Source organism: Triticum dicoccoides, chromosome 1A (assembly GCF_002162155.2).
Source record: "Triticum dicoccoides isolate Atlit2015 ecotype Zavitan chromosome 1A, WEW_v2.0, whole genome shotgun sequence".
Classification (NCBI taxonomy): Eukaryota; Viridiplantae; Streptophyta; class Magnoliopsida; order Poales; family Poaceae; genus Triticum; species Triticum dicoccoides.
In genome coordinates, this window is record NC_041380.1 from 74,568,797 (window position 1) to 74,590,414 (window position 21,618).

The 21,618-nt window shown below is 45.8% G+C and overlaps 1 protein-coding gene across 3 annotated transcripts; it reads left to right on the top strand.

The window, feature by feature from the left end:
- The first annotated feature begins 533 nt into the window (after positions 1-533).
- Positions 534-4,245, top strand: LOC119364002 (protein WHAT'S THIS FACTOR 9, mitochondrial-like). 3 transcript variants are annotated; one of them, XM_037629397.1, is made up of 4 exons: positions 534-1,986; positions 2,169-2,235; positions 2,981-3,072; positions 3,866-4,245. In XM_037629397.1, the coding sequence occupies exon 1, from the start codon at positions 722-724 to the stop codon at positions 1,892-1,894; it is 1,173 nt and encodes a 390-aa protein (XP_037485294.1). In that variant the 5' UTR covers positions 534-721; the 3' UTR covers positions 1,895-1,986; positions 2,169-2,235; positions 2,981-3,072; positions 3,866-4,245. The 3 variants fall into 3 exon arrangements, with proteins under 3 accessions (XP_037485294.1, XP_037485289.1, XP_037485297.1); XM_037629392.1 differs by lacking the exon at positions 2,981-3,072; XM_037629400.1 differs by lacking the exons at positions 2,169-2,235; positions 2,981-3,072.
- Positions 4,246-21,618: the final 17,373 nt, after the last annotated feature.

Below are 21,618 nucleotides of genomic sequence, written 5' to 3' on the forward strand. Positions count from 1 at the left end.
GATATAGTTCCATATTTTTTATAAATTGATAGTGGCGACTTTTCTAAAGTAGAAAAAAGATGGTAGTGAATAATACTCTGAGTGGTATCTATTGACATCCTATGCTAGTTTTGTTATGTTCGTATGAGCAAATTATTGTTAGTTATGTTGATTACATTTTATATATGTTACCTTTTCTATGAACATATTTAAAAAAAATGATGATATCTATTTTGCCACACTAAAAAAACAATTTTCTCCTACCACTATTTACGAGTGGTCATCCATCGATATTTAGAAAGCTACGACACACGTCATTTTTGAATTTTAAGGCCCCATCTTAGAATTCGCATGGGGCCTCAAATTTCTGAAGATGGCCCTGTTGTTTAGTTCACTACTTTAATGATCTAAGCAGTCTTACATTTTTCAGAGGAGTAATTATATTAGACAAAATTATGTTCAAAAAAATATACTATTAGAAAAAATGCCTTTGCATGTCTTTTCTTAAAAAAGAAAAACAAGAGAGGAGCGGGCAGCCGTGCTCCCCCGAGAGACAGAGGGGGAAACAGAGCCGCGCTCCTGCCTCGCGACCGCGCCGGCCGCCGCCGCCGCCCCCTTTACGCTGCTAGGTTTCCTCCTACTCCTCCTTGTCTCCTTTCTTCTCGGCCTCCTGGTCCGGTGACGGCGGGCGAGCGTGGCGGTCCGCGAAAACGAGCACCTGGGCAGCGGCGAGTCTCGTTCCATGGCGGGGCACTTGCTGGTGGCGGTGATGGGGAGGAGGAGAAGATGGTGGGAGGCGCCATTGTTTGCGGCGGAGCAGCGCGCGACGCTGGTTAACGTGAAGCTGAAGTTGGTCAAGGATCCGGCGCTCGACGGGGCGTTGTCGCGGCAGCGCCACCTCCGCGCTGCCCACCACCTGCTCGACCTCGCGTCCTCGCGGCCCGGCCACCGCATCTCGTGCCCCGAGCTCCTCGCCGACAAGTCCGTCCACAGGATGTTTGGCTCCGCGGCCGCTGCGCTCGCCTTCCTCCGCAGATACCACACCCTGTTCGCGCTCTCCCGCCGCGGTGGAGGCGGCGTGTCCCTCACGGACGCAGCGCTCGGCCTCCGGTGCCGGGAACTGGACTGCCTGGACGCCTCGGGGCCCGACCTGCTCGCTCGCCTCCGCCGCCTCCTCATGCTCACCCTGCCGCGGTCGCTCCCGCTCCACACTGTCGACCTTCTCCGCTGGGACTTGGGCCTGCCCCGCGACTACCGCGCATCAATCCTCGGTCGCCACCCTGACCACTTCGCCCTTAGGCAGCCCGAGGGTGACGAGCGCATCTGGCTCCACCTCCTCTCCTGGGACGACCGTCTGGCTGTCTCGGAACTCGAGAAGGCTGCGGCGGGCGGCGACACCACCTGCCTCCCATTTCCGGTGAGCTTCACGAGGGGGTTTGGCCTGAGGAGCAAGTCTATGGACTGGCTGAAGGAGTGGCAGACGCTTCCATACACTAACCCGTACGCCGACGCCTCCGGCCTTGACCGTCGCACTGATGTGTCAGAGAAGCGGAATGTCGGAGTGTTCCATGAGCTGCTGCACCTCACATTGGCAAAGAGGACAGAGCGCCACAACGTGAGCAACATGAGGATGCTTCTTGGCATGCCACAGAAGTTTACCAAGGTATTTGAGCGTCACCCCGGCATTTTTTACCTTTCAAGGATACATGGCACACAGACAGTTGTACTCAGAGAAGCTTACGGTGGCACGAGCCAGCTGCTTGAGAAGCATGCACATCCACTTGTTGCTATCAGGGAGGAGTATGCCACCATGATGAGGGCTGCATTGCCACCAAGGAAAAGCAGAGAAAGCTGCAACTATTGTGGTGAACTGGACGAGGAAAGTGAGGGAGAAGAAGGAACTGAACTCTCTTAATGAATGTCTTGTTGGCTCAATTGATTCTTAGTGCACCTGAATGAAGCAAAGCTAGTGACTTGAGAGAATGGATGCTCTCTGATGGTTCAGAGGTATGTGCATATTGATGCATCGTATCGAACGCACATTCCAGAATTTAGGATATTACAATGCTTACATTATTAGGAAGCTTTCTTTTCAAGATCTTTGCAGAGCTCTCTCATGTCATTTTGTCACCCCACATAACAATTTGTTTATATCATTGCCTCATGTTTTGCTTTTCTTTTTCCTGCAGCTACAAATGCATTGGAGATTGAAAAATGGAATATACTCCCTCTGTTCCAAAATAATTGAAGTTATAGGTTTGTCCTAAGTCAAACTTCATTAACTTTGACCAAGTCTATATAAAAACATATCAACATCTACAACACCAAATCTGCTTCGTTAGATTCATTATGATATGTATTATCATATAATATACTCCCTTTGTCCCAAAGTTGTACTAAGGTTGGGACACTTATTTTGGGACGGAGGGAGTGTTTAACATTGTGGATCTTAGCAGATTTTTCTATAGACTTTACCAAACTTCAAAAAGTTTCACTTAGGACAATCCTACAACTTCAGTTCTTTTGAAATGGAGGGAGCAGCTAACAGCAAGCGCCTTTTCTTGTCCAGAAAAAATATTTGTGGTTTTAAGGACATTGTTGCTTAGCAGACTGGGATGCCGTTTGAGTATGGGGCCAAACAGTACCTACCTTGGATGTTTGTCTCTGTTTTTCTAAAGATGACCTTTTCTTCCCTGTTATGCTGTCCTAAAAGGCCAATGTCTTCAAGCATAGTTATATAGGGCCTGGTTATGTTTGGAAGAGCAGCTTTGATTTTCCTTGCAGCCATATACAAGTTAGAATTTTACATTTTGCGTCCTTCAGAAACCAGACAGAGCCAACTTCAACGGTCTTTTACTTTAGGAAATCATATGGTGGGCTAGAGAATCACCAATTATACTTGCCTATAAGGTGACGTTAAGCAGTAAGAAATATGTACTGAGCATTCCTGTTAAAAAAAGCAAATATGATCTGAACAATTATCTCCTGTAATCATTTGCAGTTCAGTACATCTGGTCAACTGGTCATATTGCACTGCGAGGCAATGCTATGATGGCCACAGGCATATCCATTGTTCTTCCGTTTATCACAATGGTAAATCAGCTACTCCCTCCGTCCCAAAATAAGCGTCTCAACCTTAGTACAAAGTTGAGACACTTATTTTGGGACGGAGGCATCTTAACACCCTCACCATGTCAAATCCACCTTCTGGTCAGTATAAATATGTTAAGCGATATTTTAATAAAAAGGGCAACCTGGTGCATGTAGCTCCCGCTTGCGCAGGGTCCAAGGAAGGGTCCGACCACTTTGGGTCTATAGTACGCAGCCTTTCCCTACATTTCTGTAGGAGGCTGTTTCCAGGACTTGAACCCATGACCTCATGGTCACAAGGCAGCAGCTTTACCACTGCGCCAAGGCTCCCCTTCCGATATTTTAATAAATTAATGCAAAAAAATAAATATGTGATGCTTTGTTCAGACATAGCAGATTATATGTGATAAATATGAGCATACTGCATACACATATCGCGGTTTGTTCTATGTCAGTTTTTGAATTGTTGGGAAGGTCCATGAATAATACGGCTACCACCCAAGGAGTCCCGACCATGTCATATCATTTTCCTTCTAGCAAGAAAAGGGGAACGACCTTATTTTGCTAATGTGTCTGTCAAATTTGATTGAGGGGTCAACTGATCAGCCCCATTTAACAACAACTACTAACAATCAGTATGTCTTGGGGTTGGAATTTGGGCCCTGGACTTTGAACAAGCTCATGTTCGTAGCAATGTTGTTAGGTTGTAGGATCATACAATGAGATGGTGGGAACCTTATGCTTTTGGTCTTGTAATGACAAATTGGTAACTATGTCACCAACCCTACTATTTCAGGAATTCAGAAGGAACCTTTTGGAGCATTTCAGCTGGTGAAGAGCTGGAGGATCTCTAAAGGAATGAAGAACGACTGGTCACAGCAGCGGGAACAGGGACATCTGCCAGTTTATCTGTGGTCGTTCATCACCGAAGACGAGATAATACAGTAGCCTAACCACACTTTCGAAGAGCTTAGCTCTTTCTTGATGCATGTTATTAACAATTGCGGGCTGCAATGCTTCATGTAATTAAGGCTTGTTTGTGGTTAGATGTCAGGCAGTGCTAAGATGTTCACCAATTCACCATTTCCTCAAAGCTTCTGCCCAAAACTGTTTCGTTTTAATGCATGTTCCTGAATGACTGTAATATTGTGTTGCATCTTCCTGAAGGACTGTAATATTGTGCTAAGATGTCTCGTGAAAGATTTATTTAGACGCGGCTGACGTGCAACGCTCTAAAACGACCGTCCACTGATTAAGGGGCTACGGATTCGTGCCACCGTGGGTTGAAAAATGAGTGCTTCACATTGATAAAGATGGAAGCAAAACAATGGCAAACGAGATAGTTCATCTTCTGATGGTGGTCACTAAAATTCATTTGGTTACCTCTGCTCATCATTTGTATTGTTGTAACTGCTAAACCCTGTTTGTTCTTGGTAATCTCTAGTACGTACTATTTTCCAGCAATACTCATTTCCTTACAATTGTCGTTCCTTCCCTGTTTAGTGTAGTCGTAGTTTGAGCCGGGAGAGGTAAGAGCATCTCCAACCTAAAACCCCAAACGGGCAACCTCGTTTGTCCGTGGACACCCTCAAAATGTTGTGTTAACCAATGGCATCCCCTGTTTTCCTCACAAAATTCAACCATTGATCGCAGAGAAATATGCAGATGTTCAACATCGCATCCAAATAGACCTTCTAGATTTTTATGTGATTATCACTACAGACACCTTCTTGGAAGAGACCTTTGAGATATAAGATTCAGATTCCTTGGTGGCATAAGCAGCGAGGGTGGCTCTGTTGCGGTGACGTTCTGTGCGAAACTCCTCCTGGGCGGCCCAACGGAGAGCTCGACAAAAGGAGCGCTCCTCGTCTTCCGCTATGGCGGCGTGATGGGTGGCGCACAACTCTTTTGCGATGGCGACATGACAGGCAATGTGTGCCCCCTTCTTGGCTCGGTAGGAGTGAGGGGCGGAGCACACCTCCTCCTCCTCTTTGGCTCCGGCAGCACGATGGGCGGCGAGTGCCTCCTCCTCCTTGGAGGCGATTACATTTTCCTCCATGATGATGGTGGTTAGAACGAAAAATACATGGGAGTGGTGTGTAACTCCTCCTTGACGTCCTGGCGTGAAACAAGGTGGGAAAGGGAGGGGGTGCCATGGCGAAGGCAAACCGGGGTGGCCAGGCGAGGTGGGGGCAGCGTGGTGGGGTTTAAAAGGAGAGGGCTACTGCGAGAAGGAGAGGACTCTAGCAGAAAATCGGACATGAAGGGGAGGGGTCTGACGGGAAAAGAAAATACTGGTGGGGTCGGGTTGCCGGATTTGACGTGGCAGACGATCCGGATTCGCCTACTCGCCTCGGTTTGGGGTTTGGCTGGGGGGGTTTTGGATAGTCCAAATCGTCCGGGACGAAATGGGGGAGCCTGTTGAATTGCAAATTTGGTCGGTCCGTCAGGACAAATAGGCAATAAGAGAAGCTTTCTATCACCCGTTCTAAACAAATCGTGGACATTGCACTAGTAAAAACGAGTGCTAGAGGCGGGCCACGGCGGTTCTTTTTAGCAAACAAGCTTCAAGCCCCCTATAGTGACCTGGTATAGGCGGTTATTCTGTTTGGAAACCTAACTAGGGTCCTTCTGAAAAGCAACCGCCTCTAAGAACTCATTAAGGTGGTCCATAAAACAAAACCGACTAATAACTCCAGCATATAGGAATTTTTTATTACTAAATTCTATCTTCTAGTAAGTTAATAACCATGGGCAACAACCTTCTCTCCTCTCTCTCTCCCCCCTTATTCCCCTTTTAACCTCTTAATTTCCTTGCGTCGTTGCCCAAACCCTGGCTGAGATCTGACATCGGGGCCAAGGGAAGTGGCTTGGGCTCCTCCTGGACTTGGCATTGAAGGAAATATGCCCTAGAAACAATAATAAAGTTATATCATGATAAATGTTTATTACTCATGCTAGAATTGTATTAACCGGAGACACAATACTTGTGTGAATACATAAACAAACATAGTATCACTAGTATGCATCTACTTGACTAGCTCGTTGATCAAAGATGGTTATGTTTCCTAGCCATTGACATGAGTTGTCATTTGATTAACGGGATCACGTCATTAGGAGAACGATGTGATTGACTTGACCCATTCCGTTAGCTTAGCACACGATCGTTTAGTATTCTGCTATTGTTTTCTTCATGACTTATACATGTTCCTATGACTATGAGATTATGCAACTCCCGTTTACCGGAGGAACACTTTGTGTGCTACCAAACGTCACAACGTAACTGGGTGATTATAAAGGTGCTCTACAGGTGTCTCCGAAGGTACTTGTTGGGTTGGCGTATTTCGAGATTAGGATTCACTCCGATTGTCGGAGAGGTATCTCTGGGCCCACTCGGTAATGCACATCACTATAAGCCTTGCAAGCATTGCAACTAATGAGTTAGTTGCGGGATGATGTATTACAGAACAAGTAAAGAGACTTGCCAGTAACGAGAATGAACTAGGTATTAAGATACCGACGATCAAATCTCGGGCAAGTAACATACCGATGACAAAGGGAACAATGTATGTTGTTATGCGGTTTGACCGATAAAGATCTTCTTAAAATATGTAGGAGCCAATATGAGCATCCAGGTTCCGCTATTGGTTATTGACCGGAGACATGTCTCGGTCATGTCTACATAGTTCGTGCCTGGTTTTATGCGTAGATGTTATATGCACGAGTAGAACACAAGTGAGTTGTGGACGATATAAGTCATACTGCTTACCAGCATGTTATACTTTGGTTCAGCGGTATTGTTGGATGAAGCGGTCCGGACCGACATTACGCGTACGCTTACGTGAGACTGGTTCTACCGACGTGCTTTGCACATAGGTGGCTAGTGGGTGTCAGTTTCTCCAACTTTAGTTGAACCAAGTGTGTCTACGCCCGGTCCTTGAGAAGGTTAAAACAACACTAACTTGACAAACTATCGGTGTGGTTTTGATGCGTAGATAAGAACGGTTCTTGCTCAGCCCATAGCAGCCACGTAAAACTTGCAACAACAAAGCAGAGGACGTCTAACTTGTTTTTGCAGGGCATGTTGTGATGTGATATGGTCAAGGCATGATGCTATATTTTATTGTATGAGATGATCATGTTTTGTAACCGAGTTATCGGCAACTGGCAGGAGCCAGATGGTTATCGCTTTATTGTATACAATGCAATCGCCTTGTAATGCTTTACTTTATCACTAAGCGGTAGTGATAGTCGTAGAAGCATAAGTTGGCGAGACGACAACGATGCTACGATGGAGATCAAAGTGTCGTGCCGGTGACAATGGTGATCATGACGGTGCTTCGGAGATGAAGATCACAAGCACAAGATGATGATGGCCATATCATATCACTTATATTGATTGCATGTGATGTTTATCTTTTATGCATCTTTATCTTGCTTTGATTGACGGTAGCATTATAAGATGATCTCTCACTAAATTATCAAGGTATAAGTGTTCTCCCTAAGTATGCACCGTTGCGAAAGTTCTTCGTGCTGAGACACCACGTGATGATCGGGTGTGATAGACTCTACGTTCAAATACAACGGGTGCAAAACAGTTGCACACGCGGAATACTCAGGTTAAACTTGACGAGCCTAGCATATGCAGATATGGCCTCGGAACACTGAGACCGAAAGGTCGAGCGTGAATCATATAGTAGATATGATCAACATAGTGATGTTCACCATTGAAACTACTCCATCTCACGTGATGATCGGACATGGTTTGGTAGATTTGGATCGCGTGATCACTTAGAGGATTAGAGGATTAGAGTAATATGATTAATTGAACTTAAATTTATCATGAACTTAGTACCTGATAGTATTTTGCTTGTCTATGTTGATTGTAGATAGATGGCCCGTGTTGTTGTTTCGTTAAATTTTAATGTGTTCCTTGAGAAAGCAAAGTTGAAAGATGATGGTAGCAATTACACAGACTGGGTCCGTAACTTGAGGGTTATCCTCATTGCTGCACAGAAGAATTACGTCCTGGAAGCACCGCTGGGTGCCAGGCCTGCTGCAGATGCTGCTGATGACGTTAAGAACGTCTGGCAGAGTAAAGCTGATGACTACTCGATAGTTCAGTGTGCCATGCTTTACGGCTTAGAAACGGGACTTCAACGACGTTTTGAACGTCATGGGGCATATGAGATGTTCCAGGAGTTAAAGTTAATATTTCAAGCAAATGCCCGGATTGAGAGATATGAAGTCTCCAATAAGTTCTATAGCTGCAAGATGGAGGAGAATAGTTCTGTCAGTGAACATATACTCAAAATGTCATGGTATCATAATCACTTGACTCAACTGGGAGTTAATCTTCCTATTGATAGTGTCATTGACAGAGTTCTTCAATCACTTCCACCAAGCTATAAAAGCTTCGTGATGAACTATAATATGCAAGGGATGAATAAGACAATTCCCAAGCTCTTCGCGATGCTAAAGGCTGCGGAGGTATAAATCAAAAAGGAGCATCAAGTGTTGATGGTCAACAAGACCACTAGTTTCAAGAAAAAGGGTAAAGGGAAGAAGCTTCTACTGCAAACAGACTGGTCACTGGAAGCGGAACTGCCCCAAGTATTTGACGGATAAGAAGGATGGCAAGGTGAACAAAGGTATATGTGATATACATGTTATTGATGTGTACCTTACTAATGCTCACAGTAGCACCTGGGTATTTGATACTAGTTCTGTTGCTAATATTTGCAACTCGAAACAGGGACTACGGATTAAGCGAAGATTGGTAAGGACGAGGTGACGATGCGATGGGGAAATGGTTCCAAAGTCGATGTGATCGCGGTCGGCACGCTACCTCTACATCTACCTTCGGGATTAGTTTTAGACCTGAATAATTGTTATTTGGTGCCAGCGTTGAGCATGAACATTATATCTGGATCTTGTTTGATGCGAGACGGTTATTCATTTAAATCAGAGAATAATGGTTGTTCTATTTATATGAGTAATATCTTTTATGGTCATGCACCCTTGAAGAGTGGTCTATTTTTGTTGAATCTCGATAGTAGTGATAACATATTCATAATATTGAAGCCAAAAGATGCAGAGTTGATAATGATTGTGTAACTTATTTGTGGCACTGCTGTTTAGGTCATATTGGTGTAAAGCGCATGAAGAAACTCCATACTGATGGACTTTTGGAACCACTTCATTATGAATCACTTGGTACTTGCGAACCGTGCCTCATGGGCAAGATGACTAAAACGCCGTTTTTCGGAACTATAGAGCGAGCAACAGATTTGTTGGAAATCATACATACAGATGTATGTGGTTCGATGAATGTTGAGGCTCGCGGCGGGTATCATTATTTTCTCACCTTCACAGATGATTTAAGCAGATGTGGGTATATCTACTTAATGAAACATAAGTCTGAAACATTTGAAAAGTTCAAAGAATTTCAAAGTGAAGTTGAAAATCATCGTAGCAAGAAAATAAAGTTTCTACGATCTGATCGTGGAGGAGAATATTTAAGTTACGAGTTTGGTATTCACTTGAAACAATGCGGAATAGTTTCGCAACTCACGCCACCCGGAACAGCACAACTTAATGGTGTGTCCGAACATCGTAATCGTACTTTACTAGATATAGTGCGATCTATGATGTCTCTTACTGATTTAACGTTATCATTTTGGGGTTATGCTTTAGAGACGGGCGCATTCACGTTAAATAGGGCATCATCAAAATCCCTTGAGACGACGCCTTATGAACTGTGGTTTGGCAAAAAACCAAAGTTGTCATTTCTTAAAGTTTGGGGTTGCGATGCTTATGTGAAAAAGCTTCAACCTAATAAGCTCGAATCCAAATCGGAGAAATGTGTCTTCATAGGATACCCAAAGGAAACTGTTTTGGAAATATGCCCTAGAGGAAATAATAAAAGGATTATTATTATATTTCCTTGTTCATGATAATTGTCTTTTATTCATGCTATAATTGTGTTATCCGGAAATCGTAATACATGTGTGAATACATAGACACCAACATGTCCCTAGTAAGCCTCTAGTTGACTAGCTCGTTAATCAACAGATAGTCATGGTTTCCTGGCTATGGACATTGGATGTCATTGATAACGAGATCACATCATTAGGAGAATGATGTGATGGACAAGACCCAATCCTAAACATAGCACAAGATCGTATAGTTCGTTTGCTAGAGTTTTTCCAATGTCAAGTATCTTTTCCTTAGACCATGAGATCGTGTAACTCCCGGACACCGTAGGAGTGCTTTGGGTGTACCAAACGTTACAACGTAACTGGGTGACTATAAAGGTATACTACGGGTATCTCCGAAAGTGTCTGTTGGGTTGACACGGATCAAGACTGGGATTTGTCACTCCGTATGACGGAGAAGTATCTCTGGGCCCACTCGGTAATGCATCATCATAATGAGCTAAAAGTGACCAAGTGTCTGGTCATGGGATCATGCATTACGGTACGAGTAAAGTGACTTGCCGGTAACGAGATTGAACGAGGTATTGGGATACCGACGATCGAATCTCGGGCAAGTAACGTACCGATTGACAAAGGGAATTGTATACGGGATTGCCTGAATCCTCGACATCGTGGTTCATCCGATGAGATCATCGAGGAGCATGTGGGAGCCAACATGGGTATCCAGATCCCGCTGTTGGTTATTGACCGGAGAACCGTCTCGGTCATGTCTACATGTCTCCCGAACCCGTAGGGTCTACACACTTAAGGTTCGGTGACGCTAGGGTTGTAGAGATATGAATATGCAGTAACCCGAAAGTTGTTCGGAGTCCCGAATGAGATCCCGGACGTCACGAGGAGTTCCGGAATGGTCCGGAGGTGAAGAATTATATATAGGAAGTGCAGTTTCGGCCATCGGGGGAGTTTCGGGGTCACCGGTATTGTACCGGGACCACCGGATGGGTCCCGGGGGTCCAACGGGTGGGGCCACCCATCACGGAGGGCCCCATGGGCTGAAGTGGGGAGGGGAACCAGCCCATAGTGGGCTGGTGTGCCCCCTTGGCCCACCCCCTGCGCCTAGGGTTGGAAACCCTAGGGTGGGGGGCGCCCCACTTGCCTTGGGGGGTACTCCAACACCCCTGGCCGCCGCCCCCTTGGGAGATCTGATCTCCAAGGGCCGGCGCCCCCCCCCCCCAAGGGGGCCTATATAAAGTGGGGGAGGGAGGGGCAGCCGGACCCTTAAGCCTTGGCGCCTCCCTCTCCCCTGCTACACCTCTCCCTCTCGTAGAAGCTCGGCGAAGCCCTGCTGCGGTGACTGCTGCATCCACCACCACGCTGTCGTGCTGCTGAATCTTCATCAACCTCTCCTTTCCCCTTGCTGGATCAAGAAGGAGGAGACGTCGCGCTGACCGTACGTGTGTTGAACGCGGAGGTGTCGTCCGTTCGGCGCTAGGATCTCCGGTGATTTGGATCACGTCGAGTACGACTCCCTCATCCCCGTTCTTTGAACGCTTCCGCTCGCGATCTACAAAGGTATGTAGATGCATCCGATCACTCATTGCTAGATGAACTCATAGATGGATCTTGGTGAAACCGTAGGAAATTTTTTGTTTTCTGCATCGTTCCCCAACAGTGGCATCATGAGCCAGGTTTATGCATAGTTCTCTTTGCACGAGTAGAACACAATTTGTTGTGGGCGTAGATGTTGTCAACTTTCTTGCCGCTACTAGTCTTATTTTGCTTCAGCGGTATTGTGGGATGAAGCGGCCCGGACCGACCTTACACGTACACTTACATGAGACTGGTTCCACCGACTGACATGCACTAGTTGCATAAGGTGGCTAGCGGGTGTCTGTCTCTCCCACTTTAGTTGGAGCGGATTCGATGAAAAGGGTCCTTATGGAGGGTAAATAGAAGTTGATAAATCACGTTGTGGCTTTTACGTAGGTAAGAAAACGTTCTTGCTAGAACCCTATTGCAGCCACGTAAAACTTGCAACAACAATTAGAGGACGTCTAACTTGTTTTTGCAGCAAGTGCTTTGTGATGTGATATGGCCAAAGTTGTGATGAATGATGAATGATATATATGTGATGTATGAGATCATGTTCTTGTAATAGGAATCACGACTTGCATGTCGATGAGTATGACAACCGGCAGGAGCCATAGGAGTTGTCTTTATTTTTGTATGACCTGCGTGTCATTGAGAAACGCCATGTAAATTACTTTACTTTATTGCTAAACATGTTAGCCATAGTAGTAGAAGTAATAGTTGGTGAGAAACTTCATGGAGACACGATGATGGAGATCATGGTGTCATGCCGGTGACAAGATGATCATGGAGCCCCAAGATGGAGATCAAAGGAGCTATGTGATATTGGCCATATCATGTCACTATTATTATTTGATTGCATGTGATGTTTATCATGTTTTTGCATCTTGTTTACTTAGAACGACGGTAGTAAATAATATGATCCCTCATAATAATTTCAAGAAAGTGTTCCCCCTAACTGTGCACCGTTGCGACAGTTCGTTGTTTCGAAGCACCACGTGATGATCGGGTGTGATAGATTCCAACGTTCACATACAACGGGTGTAAGACAGATTTACACATGCAAACACTTAGGTTGACTTGACGAGCCTAGCATGTACAGACATGGCCTCGGAACACAAAAGACCGAAAGGTCGAGCATGAGTTGTATAGAAGATACGATCAACATGAAGATGTTCACCGATGTTGACTAGTCCGTCTCACGTGATGATCGGACACGGCCTAGTTAACTCGGATCATGTTATACTTAGATGACTGGAGGGATGTCTATCTGAGTGGGAGTTCATTATATAATTTGATTAGATGAACTTAATCATCATGAACTTAGTCTAAAATCTTTACAATATGTCTTGTAGATCAAATGGCCAACGTTGTCCTCAACTTCAACGCGTTCCTAGAGAAAACCAAGCTGAAAGACGATGGCAGCAATTATACAGACTGGGTCCGGAACCTGAGGATCATCCTCATAGCTGCCAAGAAAGATTATGTCCTAGAAGCACCGCTAGGTGACGCACCTGTCCCACAGAACCAAGACGTTATGAACGCTTGGCAGACACGTGCTGATGACTACTCCCTCGTTCAGTGCGGCATGCTTTACAGCTTAGAACCGGGGCTCCAAAAGCGTTTTGAGAGACACGGAGCATATGAGATGTTCGAAGAGCTGAAAATGGTTTTTCAAGCTCATGCCCGGGTCGATAGATATGAAGTCTCCGACAAGTTCTTCAGCTGTAAGATGGAGGAAAATAGTTCTGTCAGTGAGCACATACTCACTATGTCTGGATTACATAACCGCTTAACTCAGCTGGGAGTTAATCTCCCGGATGACGCGGTCATTGACAGAATCCTTCAGTCGCTTCCACCAAGCTACAAGAGCTTTGTGATGAACTTCAATATGCAGGGGATGGAAAAGACCATTCCTGAGGTATTTTCAATGCTGAAATCAGCAGAGGTAGAAGTCAAAAAGGAACATCAAGTGTTGATGGTCAATAAAACCACCAAGTTCAAGAAAGGCAAGGGTAAAAAGAACTTCAAGAAGGACGACAAGGGAGTTGCCGCGCCCGGTAAGCAAGCTGCCGGGAAGAAGCCAAAGAATGGACCCAAGCCCGAGACTGAGTGCTTTTATTGTAAGGGAAGTGGTCACTGGAAGCAGAACTGCCCCAAATACTTAGCGGACAAGAAGGCCGGCAACACAAAAGGTATATGTGATATACATGTAATTGATGTGTACCTTACCAGTATTCGTAGTAGCTCCTGGGTATTTGATACCGGTGCGGTTGCTCACATTTGTAACTCAAAGCAGGAGCTGCGGAATAAACGGAGACTGGCGAAGGACGAGGTGACGATGTGCGTCGGGAATGGTTCCAAGGTCGATGTGATCGCCGTCGGCACGCTACCTCTACATTTACCCACGAGATTAGTTTTAAACCTCAATAATTGTTATTTAGTACCAGCTTTGAGCATGAACATTGTATCAGGATCTCGTTTAATTCGAGATGGCTACTCATTTAAATCCGAGAATAACGGTTGTTCTATTTATATGAGAGATATGTTTTATGGTCATGCTCCTATGGTGAATGGTTTATTCTTAATGAATCTCGAGCGTAATGCTACACATATTCATAGTGTGAATACCAAAAGATGTAAGGTTGATAATGATAGTCCCACATACTTGTGGCACTGCCGCCTTGGTCACATAGGTGTCAAACGCATGAAGAAGCTCCATGCAGATGGACTTTTAGAGTCTCTTGATTACGAATCATTTGACACGTGCGAACCATGCCTCGTGAGTAAGATGACCAAGACTCCGTTCTCAGGAACAATGGAGCGAGCAACCAACCTATTGGAAATCATACATACTGATGTGTGCGGTCCAATGAGTGTTGAGGCCCGTGGTGGCTATCATTATGTTCTCACCCTCACTGATGACTTGAGTAGATATGGGTATGTCTAATTAATGAAACACAAGTCTGAAACCTTTGAAAAGTTCAAGGAATTTCAGAGTGAGGTTGAGAATCAACGTGACAGAAAAATCAAGTTTTTGCAATCAGATCATGGAGGAGAATACTTGAGTCACGAATTTGGCACACACTTAAGAAAATGTGGAATAGTTTCACAACTCACACCGCCTGGAACACCTCAGCGTAATGGTGTGTCCGAACGTCGTAATCGCACTCTATTGGATATGGTGCGATCTATGATGTCTCTTACCGATTTACCGCTGTCATTTTCGGGCTATGCTTTAGAGACTGCCGCATTCACTTTAAATAGGGCTCCGTCGAAATCCATTGAGACGACACCGTATGAATTATGGTTTGGGAAGAAACCTAAGCTGTCGTTTCTAAAAGTTTGGGGATGCGATGCTTATGTCAAGAAACTTCAACCTGAAAAGCTCGAACCCAAGTCGGAAAAATGTGTCTTCATAGGATACCCTAAAGAAACTGTTGGGTATACCTTCTACCTCAGATCCAAAGGCAAGATCTTTGTTGCCAAGAATGGGTCCTTTCTAGAGAAAGAGTTTCTCTCGAAAGAAATAAGTGGGAGGAAAGTGGAACTCGATGAAGTATTAACTCTTGAACCGGTAAGTAGCGCAGCTCAAGAAAATGTTCCTGAGGTGCCTGCACCAACTAGAGAGGAAGTTAATGATGATGATCATGAAACTTCAGATCAAGTTGCTACTGAACTTCGTAGGTCCACTAGGACACGTTCTGCACCAGAGTGGTACGGCAACCCTGTCTTAGAAATCATGTTGTTGGACAACGGTGAACCTTCAAACTATGAAGAAGCGATGGCGGGCCCGGATTCCGACAAATGGCTGGAAGCCATGAAATCCGATATAGGATCCATGTATGAAAACGAAGTATGGACTTTGACTGACTTGCCCGATGATCGGCGAGCCATAGAAAATAAATGGATCTTTAAGAAGAAGACAGGCGCGGATGGTAATGTGACCATCTATAAAGCTAGGCTTGTCGCTAAGGGTTATCGACAAGTTCAAGGGGTTGACTACGATGAGACATTCTCTCCCGTAGCAAAGCTGAAGTCCGTCCGAATCATGTTAGCAATTGCCGCATACTATGATTATGAGATATGGCAAATGGACGTCAAAACGGCATTCCTTAACGGTTATCTTAAGGAAGAACCGTATATGATGCAGCCAGAAGGTTTTGTCGACCCTAAGAATGCTAACAAGGTATGCAAGCTCCAGCGATCCATTTATGGGCTGGTGCAAGCATCTTGGAGTTGGAACATTCGCTTTGATGAGATGATCAAAGCGTTTGGGTTTATGCAGACTTATGGAGAAGCCTGCTTTTACAAGAAAGTGAGTGGGAGCTCTGTAGCATTTCTCATATTATATGTAGATGACATACTTTTGATGGGAAATGATATAGAACTTTTGGACAGCATTAAGGCCTACTTGAATAAGAGTTTTTCAATGAAGGACCTTGGAGAAGCTGCTTATATATTAGGCATTAAGATCTATACAGATAGGTCAAGACGCCTCATAGGTCTTTCACAAAGCACATACCTTGATAAGATATTTAAAAAGTTCAATATGGATCAGTCTAAGAAGGGGTTCTTGCCTGTGTTGCAAGGTGTGAAATTGAGCTCAGCTCAATGTCCGACCACGGCAGAAGATATAGAAGAGATGAGTGTCATCCCCTATGCCTCAGCCATAGGGTCTATAATGTATGCCATGCTGTGTACCAGACCTGATGTAAACCTTGCCGTAAGTTTGGTAGGAATATACCAAAGTAATCCCGGCAAGGAACACTGGACAGCGGTCAAGAATATCCTTAAGTACCTGAAAAGGACTAAGGACATGTTTCTCGTTTATGGAGGTGACGAAGAGCTCGTCGTAAAGGGTTACGTCGACGCTAGCTTCAACACAGATCTGGATGACTCTAAGTCACAAACCGGATACGTGTATATGTTGAATGGTGGAGCAGTAAGCTGGTGCAGCTCCAAGCAGAGCGTCGTGGTGGGATCTACATGTGAAGCGGAGTACATGGCAGCCTCGGAGGCAGCACATGAAGCAATTTGGGTGAAGGAGTTCATCACCGACCTAGGAGTCATACCCAATGTGTCGGGGCCGATCAAACTCTTCTGTGACAACACTGGAGCTATTGCACTTGCCAAGGAGCCCAGGTTTCACAAGAAGACCAGGCACATCAAGCGTCGCTTCAACTCCATTCGTGCAAATGTTCAAGATGGAGACATAGATATTTGTAAAGTACATACGGATCTGAATGTCGCAGATCCATTGACTAAACCTCTCCCTAGGGCAAAACATGATCAACACCAGAACTCTATGGGTGTTCGATTCATCACAATGTAACTAGATTATTGACTCTAGTGCAAGTGGGAGACTGTTGGAAATATGCCCTAGAGGCAATAATAAAAGGATTATTATTATATTTCCTTGTTCATGATAATTGTCTTTTATTCATGCTATAATTGTGTTATCCGGAAATTGTAATACATGTGTGAATACATAGACACCAACATGTCCCTAGTAAGCCTCTAGTTGACTAGCTCGTTAATCAACAGATAGTCATGGTTTCCTGGCTATGGACATTGGATGTCATTGATAACGAGATCACATCATTAGGAGAATGATGTGATGGACAAGACCCAATCCTAAACATAGCACAAGATCGTATAGTTCGTTTGCTAGAGTTTTTCCAATGTCAAGTATCTTTTCCTTAGACCATGAGATCGTGTAACTCCCGGACACCGTAGGAGTGCTTTGGGTGTACCAAACGTCACAACGTAACTGGGTGACTATAAAGGTATACTACATGTATCTCCGAAAGTGTCTGTTGGGTTGACACGGATCAAGACTGGGATTTGTCACTCCGTATGACGGAGAGGTATCTCTGGGCCCACTCGGTAATGCATCATCATAATGAGCTCAAAGTGACCAAGTGTCTGGTCATGGGATCATGCATTACGGTACGAGTAAAGTGACTTGCCGGTAACGAGATTGAACGAGGTATTGGGATACCGACGATCGAATCTCGGGCAAGTAACGTACCGATTGACAAAGGGAATTGTATACGGGATTGCCTGAATCCTCGACATCGTGGTTCATCCGATGAGATCATCGAGGAGCATGTGGGAGCCAACATGGGTATCTAGATCCCGCTGTTGGTTATTGACCGGAGAACCGTCTCGGTCATGTCTACATGTATCAAACCCGTAGGGTCTACACACTTAAGGTTCGGTGACGCTAGGGTTGTAGAGATATGAATATGCAGTAACCCGAAAGTTGTTCGGAGTCCCGGATGAGATCCCGGACATCACGAGGAGTTCCGGAATGATCCGGAGGTGAAGAATTACATATAGGAAGTGCAGTTTCGGCCATCGGGAGAGTTTCGAGGTCACCGGTATTCTACCGGGACCACCGGATGGGTCCCGGGGGTCCAACGGGTGGGGCCACCCATCCCGGAGGGCCCCATGGGCTGAAGTGGGGAGGGGAACCAGCCCATAGTGGGCTGGTGCGCCCCCTTGGCCCACCCCCTGCGCCTAGGGTTGGAAACCCTAGGGTGGGGGGCGCCCCACTTGCCTTGGGGGGTACTCCAACCCCCCTGGCCACCGCCCCCCTTGGGAGATCTGATCTCCAAGGGCCAGCGCCCCCCCCCCAAGTGGGCCTATATAAAAGGGGGAGGGAGGGGCAGCCGGACCCTTAAGCCTTGGCGCCTCCCTCTCCCCTGCTACACCTCTCCCTCTCGTAGAAGCTCGGCGAAGCCCTGCTGCGGTGACTGCTGCATCCACCACCACGCCGTCGTGCTGCTGGATCTTCATCAACCTCTCCTTTCCCCTTGCTGGATCAAGAAGGAGGAGACGTCACGCTGACCGTACATGTGTTGAACGCGGAGGTGCCGTCCGTTCGGCGCTAGGATCTCCGGTGATTTGGATCACATCGAGTATGACTCCCTCATCCCCGTTCTTTGAACGCTTCCGCTCGCGATCTACAAAGGTATGTAGATGCATCCGGTCACTCATTGCTAGATGAACTCATAGATGTGGTGGGGAACGTTGCAGAAAACAAAAAAATTCCTACGGTTTCACCAAGATCCATCTATGAGTTCATCTAGCAACGAGTGATCGGATTGCATCTACATACCTTTGTAGATCACGCGCGGAAGCATTCAAAGAACGGTGATGAGGAAGTCGTACTCGACGTGATCCAAATCACCGGAGATCCTAGCGCCGAACGGACGACACCTCCGTGTTCAACACACGTACGATCAGCGTGACGTCTCCTCCTTCTTGATCCAGTAAGGGGGGAGGAGAGGTTGATGAAGATCCAGCAGCACGACGGTGTGGTGGTGGATGCAGGGCGTCACCGCAGCAGGGCTTCGCCGTTATACTGCGAGAGGGAGAGGTGTAGCAGGGGAGAGGGAGGCTCCAAGACTCAAGGGTGTGGCTGCCTCCTCCCTCCCCCCCCCCTTTATATAGGCCCCCTAGGGGGGTGCGCCGGCCCTAGGAGATGGGATCTCCTAGGGGGGCGGCGGCCAAGGGGTGGAGTGCCCCCAAGCCAGGTGGGGCGCCCCCCACCCCTAGGGTTCCCAACCCTAGGCGCATGGGGTGGGCCTAGGGGGGTGCACCAGCCCACTATGGGCTGGTGCCCCTCCCCACTTTGGCCCATGGGGCCCTCCGGGATGGGTGGCCCCACCCGGTGGACCCCCGGGACCCTTCCGGTGGTCCCGGTATAATACTGGTGACCCCGAAACTCTCCCGATGGCCGAAACTGCACTTCCTATATATAATTCTTCACCTCCGGACCATTCGAAACTCCTCGTGACGTCCAGGATCTCATCCGGGACTCCGAACAACTTTCGGGTTACTGCATATTCATATCTCTACAACCCTAGCATCACCGAACCTTAAGTGTGTAGACCCTACGGGTTCGGGAGACATGTAGACATGACCGAGACGGCTCTCCGGTCAATAACCAACAGCGGGATCTGGATACCCATGTTGGCTCCCACATGCTCCTCGATGATCTCATCGGATGAACCACGATGTCGAGGATTCAAGCAACCCCGTATACAATTCCCTTTGTTAATCGGTACGTTACTTGCCCGAGATTCGATCGTTGGTATCCCAATACCTCGTTCAATCTCGTTACCGGCAAGTCACTTTACTCGTACCGTAATGCATGATCCCGTGACCAGACACTTGGTCACTTTGAGCTCATTATGATGATGCATTACCGAGTGGGCCCAGAGATACCTCTCCGTCATACGGAGTGACAAATCCCAGTCTTTATCCGTGTCAACCCAACAGACACTTTCGGAGATACCCGTAGTACACCTTTATAGTCACCCAGTTACGTTGTGACGTTTGGTATACCCAGAGCACTCCTACGGTATCCGGGAGTTACACGATCTCATGGTCTAAGGAAAAGATACTTGACATTGGAAAAACTCTAGCAAACGAACTATACGATCTTGTGCTATGTTTAGGATTGGGTCTTGTCCATCACATCATTCTCCTAATGATGTGATCCCGTTATCAATGACATCCTTATGTCCATAGCCAGGAAACCATGACTATCTGTTGATTAACGAGCTAGTCAACTAGAGGCTCACTAGGGACACATTGTGGTCTATGTATTCACACATGTATTACGATTTCCGGATAATACAATTAGAGCATGAACAATAGACAATTATCATAAACAAGGAAATATAATAATCGTTTTATTATTGCCTCTAGGGCATATTTCCAACAAGATGGATCTTGGTGAAACCGTAGGAAATTTTTTGTTTTCTGCATCGTTCCCCAACAACTGTTGGGTACACCTTCTATCACAGATCTGAAGGCAAAACTTTTGTTGCTAAATTTGGATCCTTTCTAGAGAAGGAGTTTCTCTCGAAAGAAGTGAGTGGGAGGAAAGTAGAACTTGATGAGGTAACTGTACCTGCTCCCTTATTGGAAAGTAGTTCATCACAGAAACCGGTTCCTGTGACACCTACACCAATTAGTGAGGAAGTTAATGATGATGATCATGAAACTTCAGATCAAGTTGTTACTGAACCTCGTAGATCAACCAGAGTGAGATCCGCACCAGAGTGGTACGGTAATCCTATTCTGGAAATTATGTTGCTAGACCATGATGAACCTACGAACTATGAAGAAGCGATGGTGAGCCCAGATTTCGCAAAATGGCTTGAGGCCATGAAATCTGAGATGGGATTCATGTAAGAGAACAAAGTGTGGACTTTGGTTGACTTGCCCGGTGATCGGCAAGCCATTGAAAATAAATGGATCTTCAAGAAGAAGACTGACGCTGACGGTAATGTTACTGTCTATAAAGCTCGACTTGTTGCAAAAGGTTTTCGACAAGTTCAAGGGATTGACTACGATGAGACTTTCTCACTCGTAGCGATGCTTAAGTCTGTCCGAATCATGTTAGCAATTGCTGCATTTTATGATTATGAAATTTGGCAAATGGATGTCAAAACTGCATTCCTGAATGGATTTCTGGAAGAAGAGTTGTATATGATGCAACCGGAAGGTTTTGTCGATCCAAAGGGAGCTAACAAAGTGTGCAAGCTGCAGCGATCCATTTATGGACTGGTGCAAGCCTCTCGGAGTTGGAATAAACGTTTTGATAGTGTGATCAAAGCATATGGTTTTATACAGACTTTTGGAGAAGCATGTATTTACAAGAAAGTGAGTGGGAGCTCTGTAGTATTTCTGATATTATATGTGGATGACATATTGCTGATTGGAAATGATATAGAATTTCTGGATAGCATAAAGGGATACTTGAATAAGAGTTTTTCAATGAAGGACCTCGGTGAAGCTGCTTATATATTGGGCATCAAGATCTATAGAGATAGATCAAGACGCTTAATTGGACTTTCACAAAGCACATACCTTGACAAAGTTTTGAAGAAGTTCAAAATGGATCAAGCAAAGAAAGGGTTCTTACCTGTGTTACAAGGTGTGAAGTTGAGTAAGACTCAATGCCCGACCACTGCAGAAGATAGAGAGAAGATGAAAGATT

What these genes read in the sequence shown, in the direction of transcription:
- LOC119364002 (XM_037629397.1), top strand. Translation starts at nt 722, where the DNA reads ATGGCGGGGCACTTGCTGGTGGCGGTGATGGGGAGGAGGAGAAGATGG.